The 9,366-nt window shown below is 35.8% G+C and overlaps 2 protein-coding genes across 2 annotated transcripts in view; one reads left to right on the forward strand and one right to left on the reverse strand.

The window, feature by feature from the left end:
• The window catches only part of LOC109342992, a 2,999-nt gene extending 1,803 nt beyond the window's left edge, over window positions 1–1,196 (forward strand). The window contains exons 2-3 of the mRNA XM_019581091.1: window positions 405–590; window positions 753–1,196. Of these exons, the coding sequence (XP_019436636.1) occupies window positions 405–590; window positions 753–1,031 (465 nt within the window). The 3' untranslated portion in view covers window positions 1,032–1,196. The remainder of the gene's footprint in view (window positions 1–404; window positions 591–752) is intronic.
• LOC109342993 (proline-rich receptor-like protein kinase PERK1) lies at window positions 2,577–7,737 on the reverse strand. The gene is made up of 7 exons (XM_019581092.1): window positions 7,151–7,737; window positions 6,911–6,997; window positions 4,558–4,628; window positions 4,351–4,427; window positions 3,851–3,995; window positions 3,517–3,678; window positions 2,577–3,041 (listed from the first exon to the last, which is right to left on the reverse strand). Exons 1-7 carry the CDS (start codon window positions 7,626–7,628, stop codon window positions 2,757–2,759), a joined length of 1,305 nt encoding a protein of 434 aa, XP_019436637.1. The 5' UTR covers window positions 7,629–7,737; the 3' UTR covers window positions 2,577–2,756.

Here is a 9,366-nt window from a genome sequence, read left to right on the forward strand (position 1 = left end):
CCTTGCCATAATTTGTATCTAAAGTTTTATTCTCTCGATTTTTCATCGTGGTACAAATTTTGGCAGGGATAATGGTTTCAGTTTACATTTACATATGAGTATTTTCACTCACTTTGTTCATATGCTTAATACACATAGGTTATTTATAATAATTAGTGTTATTGAAAATTTAGTATTGCTTGGTTCAGAACTTCAGATACTAATAATAGTATGTGTTGCTGAAAATTTTGTTCTTAATCTATCCACTGTTGGTTAAAATAACATTTATCACATGAAGAGAAGCAAATCCATTTTCCTTTGGACTAAGAATGGAACTCTATCATGCTTGGTAGTATTCATGTTCACTTCTCTATTATATGTGATTAATGAAATTTTCTGGTAACCTAATGATTCATTTCTTTCAGAGTTTTACATTACATAACTTCTATTTCGGAGAAGGGTCAGACCTAACAGGAGTTGCTACCAAAATGTTGACAGTAAACTGTTCCATAATAATGACAGTGCATAACCCGGCAACATTTTTCGGCATTCATGTGAGCTCCAATCCGGTGAACCTTATGTATTCTGAGGTCACAGTTGCAACTGGGGAGGTAATAACTCTAACGCTGAACACTACTCTTTGATTTAGAACGATTTGTTGTTACATAACAGATGAAAAACTTGTAGAATAGAGCTTTCTGTTTCCGATTTTGATCAGTGATCACCAATGTTACTATTAAATTCCCATGTTCACAACATGCATGTTGCTGCAGTTGAACAAATACTTTCAACAAAGAAAGAGTAATCGGACCGTGTCTGTCAACCTGCAAGGAAGCAAGGTTCCGTTATACGGCGCGGGAGCAAGCTTTGCTGGCTTGGTGGACAATCAAAAAATACCAATGATGCTTATCTTTGAAGTTAGATCACAAGGAAATATTGTTGGAAAGTTGGTGAAATCTAAACATAGCCTGCATGTGTCTTGCTCAATTGCTATTGATTCCCATAACAACAAACCCATCAATCTGAAACATAGTTTATGTACATATGATTGAGTTGTTTTGACATGGCAGCAACTTAATTGTTGTGTAGCAGCTATTATGATGCATTAGATTTCTTATGAGACAGATATAAAGGTGAAACAAATACTAACATATATGATTGGATAAGTAGTAAACTTTGATATAGTATAAATTTTTGGAGAATGGAATGAAAATGGTAAATTAGCTAAAGCTGTTTTTGATATTTACTTTTTTTGGCTTTTCCTATGTTCAATACCATATGAGGTGAAAATGAATGTTTTATTCACATCAAAATTCAAAAGGACGTGAACATTGATTTCAGAGTTTGTTATTATATACTTGGAGAGACAAGTTACAATGGCAATGTAGGATAACACTCTTAATCTCTTTTATAGTTCGTGACTGCCCTCCAATAGAGTCTTACATCACTAGACTAATGTCTTGTACAAACTAGGCTGAGTCGAGGAGATTAAATTTGATGTCTTCAAATAAAATATGGATTTGCACATGCTTTATTTTAATCACGTTGCATGTTAGAGGGGAAGCAAATAAATAGATGGAATGGTTCCTTCAATTAATCATATTAATAACCTATGTGTCATGCAAGCAACTTTGGGAGGAAATGGTGGTCATTACTCATTAGTTAAAACATTGAAATACACTCTGAAATACACTCTGTAAAATAATGGTATTTTCTAACCGTCTTTTAAACTGTTGTATTATTTATTCATCTTCATGTATTCACTTTAGCTATATTTTCTTCATAATCGTATAATTTGTGTTATGATGGTTTTATCAACATTTAATTTGAATTCTTATCTTAACCTTGTTCTGGTTTTTTATGTATTCACAAACAAGACATGTCACTAATACAATTTTAGCATTTAAAATCAATTAGGGACAAAATAATCACTCAATGATCGTTTAGAATTAATTAGCAACCACTCTTAAGTGATTATTTGATATTTAGTTTTAATGTAATTTGTAATATGAATATAAAAAAGAGCTTAAAATCACTGAGAGTCAATAATAATTAATAAATCAGTGATAAATGATTTACTAACAATGTAAAAAACACTTATACTGTTAGTGTTTACAATAAACAAAATAAAAAGCGAGCTTGTACTGGTCTTTTTTAATGATTCAATGCATGCTTACAAATACTTTGCGTGACTCTTAAGGTACATGTTTTTCATTATTTGGCATATATCAATCTTACAAGCCAAATGGAGGGCATAGGCTAAATATGAACAGCATTTGAAAATCTAACAACTTGCTAAAATATGAGATAGATTTTGTGTTTGAAGTATTCTAAATCAGAACAAGAGGTTAAAAAGTATAATATTTTGTTTTCATTAAAAGCAGATACCATAATGAGACATCTTGTTTTATCCATGTGTCAAACACTACCTTAAAAGTTGATACAATATTCCTACATATGCAAAACAAGGACACTACCATAGTACCATGTTTATGCATGCCCTACCCCTTGTTTTCTTTAATAAATCACTTGGTTAAAAAATCACAAATTGATATTTAGATTCACACACTAAAGTCCTTGCAGTAAAAATGATACTAACACACTAATGGAAAACAATGTTGATGCATTTACTTGCAAATGTTTAAGCTTGATTGACCCAAAAAATGGAAGAATTTAACTGTGTTATTTTTGTTGTACACCCTGATAAGTAACAATTGAAAAGATGATCAATTGCATGAAAAAATAATTGGCAAGTAACTCCAAACATGTCAGTCAAATTATAAACCTTTGTTACCATTCTTCATCATATTAATTTTCTTCTCTCTTGTGGCTTCAATGTTTGAGCCTGATGGGTTTAAACCATACTCACTTGTTGCTGCACTGTAACCACTGTTGGCACCATACCCCTGGTTTCCTCCTCCAAATGACGGATTTCGGAAAATTTTCATGTCATCCCTGTATGGTGAGGCGTCATAATCCGTGCTTCCAAATGAACCGTATGCATGTGTAATTCCTTCATCAAGATCTGCTAGAGACACGTCGCCTTCCAGAGCACGAAGGACCTGTAGTATATCATTATGAGAGTCAATAGAAAGATTTTCGCATATAGCATGAAAGTGAAATTAGTTTTACATAATCATAGTATCAAATCTCTTTTGTTCTCAATTAAATTCAGTATACAACAAGCACATGAGAAGGTGAGTCTCAACGCAATGACAAACTTGATATTTAAATCCTGGATACAACTTCTTTGCTTTCGAGGATAAGGCTAGGTACATCTACCATTCTCAGACACCACTGGGTGGTTGCCTCGTGCAATGGACAACTCATACATACAAGAAACACTTGAACATGTTAGAATCTAACTTAGGCACTCAGTGGCAACTATATAAAAAGTGTATCAATTGTGGGACTATGGTTCAATACTTTTCATTCCAAAAATACCAGAAAATAAACTGCCCGGTATATATCAGTGAATCAAATATGAGTCGGGCATCGTAATACTTAACAATACAACAGACAACTACATTACTTTACCTGGCTCATCCTTGGACGACGTTTTGCTGAACGACGTATGCAAGCTGCAGCACATGCCACCATGCGAGCCAGCTCATTCGGATCAAATTCATTCTGGAGCCTTGGGTCAGTCAGAGAATCAAAGTCAACTTCTTCCAAAGGACATGTGAGCAAAGGCCTCGCCTGTAATGATAAAGATGGATAGAGTTAATTATAGCTGCTCCACAGCACCTTGTTCACCATCAATAAAAGAAAAGAAACAAAGAAACCTCTCATCTATATTTTATGAATATACAAACAACAGTGAATTAAAATTATATTTAGGCTAAAAAAAGAGGAGCACGATAATACTTACCCAGTCTACCAAACTGTCTGTGTCAGATCGATTCTTACCAACCGGCTGTCTTCCGGTTATTAACTCGAGAAGCATGACTCCGTAGGAGAACACATCGGATTTGTCTGTAAGTTTTCCAGTAGCAGCATATTCTGGAGCAAGGTACCTGTAAGCAGCAGTTGATGCATAACTAATGAGGCTAAAATTGAAGTTATATATACTGTGCCAGACAACAAAATAGTACTTGTTTTGCTTATCACCCTTTGTTGACAGCAATACCACCATTAAAACTGACGACAATAACATGTGGCAGAGCAAAAAAACAAAACACAGTTCACTTGAAAGTTTGAGGCTTTGAGATATGATGTACTCAATCTCTGTGTGTGTGTCGGGATATATCATGAAAGCATAGCTTATTCACACTTTAAGGACTTAATTCAACCAATTAACAATGGATATAAAGGAACCATTTTTCGTTAAGATATCAAAGGTTCTTGAGAAAAAAGGAAGTTTGTTCCTACCCAAGAGTCCCCATTACTCGAGTAGAAACATGAGTATAAATATCAGAAGATATCTTTGCAAGCCCAAAATCAGCAACCTGTCAACATTGAAGGATAGAAACGTTCAGGCAGATTAATCACATTAGTCGGACTAAATCAATTAGACAATGGTAAGTTATTTTTATAACTTCAATAATTGCTAATAAGAAGACACATAACAGAACGTACCTTTGCTTCAAACTTGAAGTCCAGAAGGATGTTAGCAGCTTTGATATCACGATGGATGATCTTAGGATGACCTGGAAGTGAAGATAATTACAGTGAACATTAGAGCCGATAATATTTGGGTACAACTGAAGAAATCAAAAAATCCGATGAACAGAACATACAATCCTCGTGAAGATAAGCCAGTCCTTTTGCAGACCCTACCGCAATTCGCACTCTTGTGGGCCAATCCATTGTAGGTCTCCCTATTCCTGCAGATCAAATAACCATCAATCCCATTGTGCCATAAACATTATGCTAGAACACGCAGCATCCATTAATTTATGCCCATTTGCAGCATAAAACAATGCCCGAGCTAAATTTTAGAAAGACTTTTCCAATGGAAAGCTAAACCCGATATGTACCATGTAAATGGAATTCCAATGTACTGTTGGGAACAAATTCATAAACAAGCAGCCTCCGGATCCCAGTGATGCAGTATCCAACCAAGGAAACAAGATGTTTATGATGAACACGGCTAATTATCTCAACTTCAGCTTGAAATTCTCGCTCCCCTTGTTTGCTTCCGACCTTAAGCTGCTTCACGGCTACCTCCTTGCCATTGGGAAGAAATCCTCTGTGCACATACCCGAACCCACCTACTCCAAGAAGGTTGGCATCAGAGAAGCCATCCGTTGCCTGCACCAACTCCTCATATGAAAATGTGCTCTTCACAAAGCCCAACGAAAGAGTTGATGGATGTGGTTCACCAAGTGAATAGTTTGATCCAGACCCGCCACTGCTGTTAATAAAAGGCGGAGGTGGTGGAGGTAGAGCCGGAGCATAAGATGACGACGATTGTCCGCTCGATACAATGGGAGGTGTAAGAGTTGGCTTAGGCATCTCCAGGACTCCATGGTCTGAAAGATGGGGAGCATTATATTGCAATTGTTGCAGGGCTACACCATATGGCTCCACTGGCAATTGTGGGAAAAAAATAGCATCAAATGAATAATAATAATACTAATATCATTAGACTCCAACACCATCTCAAATTTTTAAGAGTTTCTTATACTATGAAGTTCGTAAAGTTATTATCCATTATTCATGTCTTAATATAACACTCAATGTTATGAAACTCTAGCAAACATCATACGAAAGAAGTCTTGTGTAATGTTTAAACCTATAAAGTGTCTGCTTGGTTAATGATATATAATTAATAATTATATATAAATATATAATTATAGCCGACAGCAGTTAGTGGTAAAAAAATATTGGTTGTTGACTTGTGGTTGTTAATTAATAACCAAGTATAATCATATGAGAGGAGATTCATATACGCCAAGTTTAAAAACTTAACACAAGTATTAGTCATCAATTTTACGGAAATCTAATGATTTAAATTACTGAATTAATTTAAATCATTTGATTTTCTCTAGAATTAATGTTTAAGATGTGAAATAAGTTTTTTAACGTTTTTATTGGATCCTCACTCTAATTGTACTGAAGAAACATCAAGATTCGTTTACTATGAATTAATGTGGTCGTATCCAAAAAATATAGCGGTTTGGTTAATACCCTTTGACCGTCGTTCACTTAACAGTGTGAAAAAGGACCGTTTGCAATTATAAAAGTAAAAAGACGAAAGTGATATTATAAACACAGCCGATAAAAAGACTACGTTCAACGGCATTTGACATTTTCCACTTCGGTTTATAAGACTGTCGCTTCCAATAAGTGTAGCCCTAATTATCATGGGATGTAGTGGGGCCACCATCACCTTGTTGGTTCCAACTCAGATCATTACTTTACATGTATTATTAGGATTTAAATTTCCGAGTGCAAAAATTTGAAAAGTGAAAGTTTGATAATGTGAAATGATGAAAGGACAAAATTTTATCTTTTGTAATGCATGATGAGATTGAGCAAGACAGTGAAATAAGACAGTAGAAAAAAACATAGAAGACAAAATAACGAGTCTGTTTTTCCATGTTAAAATTAATAACATTTGAAGAAAAGATGAATAAAATAAAAGTTGAAGTGTGTAAGTGGAGAAAGATTTGAAGTTAAAGGTATCACCTTTATGTTGTGGAGAATAGTATTGTTCTTCATCTCTTCTTCTCTTCTTTCTTCTGTAACAAATGCACATAATGCCCATAAACAACAGTATCGCCACCACCCCACCGGCGACTCCAACCACCAGTTCGGTGGAGAAGTGCCAACCGGACAATGGCGACGGTGGAGGTTTCGAATGTGGCTTCGATGGGGTTGAAGGGGAATGTGGATGTGGGAAGTGAAGATAATTACAGTGAACATTAGAGCCGATAATATTTGGGTACAACTGAAGAAATCAAAAAATCCGATGAACAGAACATACAATCCTCGTGAAGATAAGCCAGTCCTTTTGCAGACCCTACCGCAATTCGCACTCTTGTGGGCCAATCCATTGTAGGTCTCCCTATTCCTGCAGATCAAATAACCATCAATCCCATTGTGCCATAAACATTATGCTAGAACACGCAGCATCCATTAATTTATGCCCATTTGCAGCATAAAACAATGCCCGAGCTAAATTTTAGAAAGACTTTTCCAATGGAAAGCTAAACCCGATATGTACCATGTAAATGGAATTCCAATGTACTGTTGGGAACAAATTCATAAACAAGCAGCCTCCGGATCCCAGTGATGCAGTATCCAACCAAGGAAACAAGATGTTTATGATGAACACGGCTAATTATCTCAACTTCAGCTTGAAATTCTCGCTCCCCTTGTTTGCTTCCGACCTTAAGCTGCTTCACGGCTACCTCCTTGCCATTGGGAAGAAATCCTCTGTGCACATACCCGAACCCACCTACTCCAAGAAGGTTGGCATCAGAGAAGCCATCCGTTGCCTGCACCAACTCCTCATATGAAAATGTGCTCTTCACAAAGCCCAACGAAAGAGTTGATGGATGTGGTTCACCAAGTGAATAGTTTGATCCAGACCCGCCACTGCTGTTAATAAAAGGCGGAGGTGGTGGAGGTAGAGCCGGAGCATAAGATGACGACGATTGTCCGCTCGATACAATGGGAGGTGTAAGAGTTGGCTTAGGCATCTCCAGGACTCCATGGTCTGAAAGATGGGGAGCATTATATTGCAATTGTTGCAGGGCTACACCATATGGCTCCACTGGCAATTGTGGGAAAAAAATAGCATCAAATGAATAATAATAATACTAATATCATTAGACTCCAACACCATCTCAAATTTTTAAGAGTTTCTTATACTATGAAGTTCGTAAAGTTATTATCCATTATTCATGTCTTAATATAACACTCAATGTTATGAAACTCTAGCAAACATCATACGAAAGAAGTCTTGTGTAATGTTTAAACCTATAAAGTGTCTGCTTGGTTAATGATATATAATTAATAATTATATATAAATATATAATTATAGCCGACAGCAGTTAGTGGTAAAAAAATATTGGTTGTTGACTTGTGGTTGTTAATTAATAACCAAGTATAATCATATGAGAGGAGATTCATATACGCCAAGTTTAAAAACTTAACACAAGTATTAGTCATCAATTTTACGGAAATCTAATGATTTAAATTACTGAATTAATTTAAATCATTTGATTTTCTCTAGAATTAATGTTTAAGATGTGAAATAAGTTTTTTAACGTTTTTATTGGATCCTCACTCTAATTGTACTGAAGAAACATCAAGATTCGTTTACTATGAATTAATGTGGTCGTATCCAAAAAATATAGCGGTTTGGTTAATACCCTTTGACCGTCGTTCACTTAACAGTGTGAAAAAGGACCGTTTGCAATTATAAAAGTAAAAAGACGAAAGTGATATTATAAACACAGCCGATAAAAAGACTACGTTCAACGGCATTTGACATTTTCCACTTCGGTTTATAAGACTGTCGCTTCCAATAAGTGTAGCCCTAATTATCATGGGATGTAGTGGGGCCACCATCACCTTGTTGGTTCCAACTCAGATCATTACTTTACATGTATTATTAGGATTTAAATTTCCGAGTGCAAAAATTTGAAAAGTGAAAGTTTGATAATGTGAAATGATGAAAGGACAAAATTTTATCTTTTGTAATGCATGATGAGATTGAGCAAGACAGTGAAATAAGACAGTAGAAAAAAACATAGAAGACAAAATAACGAGTCTGTTTTTCCATGTTAAAATTAATAACATTTGAAGAAAAGATGAATAAAATAAAAGTTGAAGTGTGTAAGTGGAGAAAGATTTGAAGTTAAAGGTATCACCTTTATGTTGTGGAGAATAGTATTGTTCTTCATCTCTTCTTCTCTTCTTTCTTCTGTAACAAATGCACATAATGCCCATAAACAACAGTATCGCCACCACCCCACCGGCGACTCCAACCACCAGTTCGGTGGAGAAGTGCCAACCGGACAATGGCGACGGTGGAGGTTTCGAATGTGGCTTCGATGGGGTTGAAGGGGAATGTGGATGTGGTGGTGGGGAGGATAGAGACGGCGGTGGCGGAGGAGCTGAAGGAGTCTTTGGTGGTGGTCGTGGTGGTGGCGAAGGAGTCTCTGGTGGTGGTGAAGGAGTATCTGGTGGTGGTGGTGAAGGAGTCTCTGGTGTTGGTGGTGGTGAAGGAGTCGCCGGTGGCATTATTATTATTATTAGATTATGAATATTAATGATTGAGAAGAATAAGAATAAAAGAAAATGGGAAGAGAAGGCAATTGAATAAGAAGTGGAATAGAGAGAGAGGAAGGGGAAGTGTTTTATTCATATAAATATTTGTACTTTTTTATTTTTTTATTTCATCCTTCCTTTCCATTTCATTCTCTCTTTTTT

Source organism: Lupinus angustifolius, chromosome LG03 (genome assembly GCF_001865875.1).
Source record: "Lupinus angustifolius cultivar Tanjil chromosome LG03, LupAngTanjil_v1.0, whole genome shotgun sequence".
Lineage (NCBI taxonomy): Eukaryota > Viridiplantae > Streptophyta > Magnoliopsida > Fabales > Fabaceae > Lupinus > Lupinus angustifolius.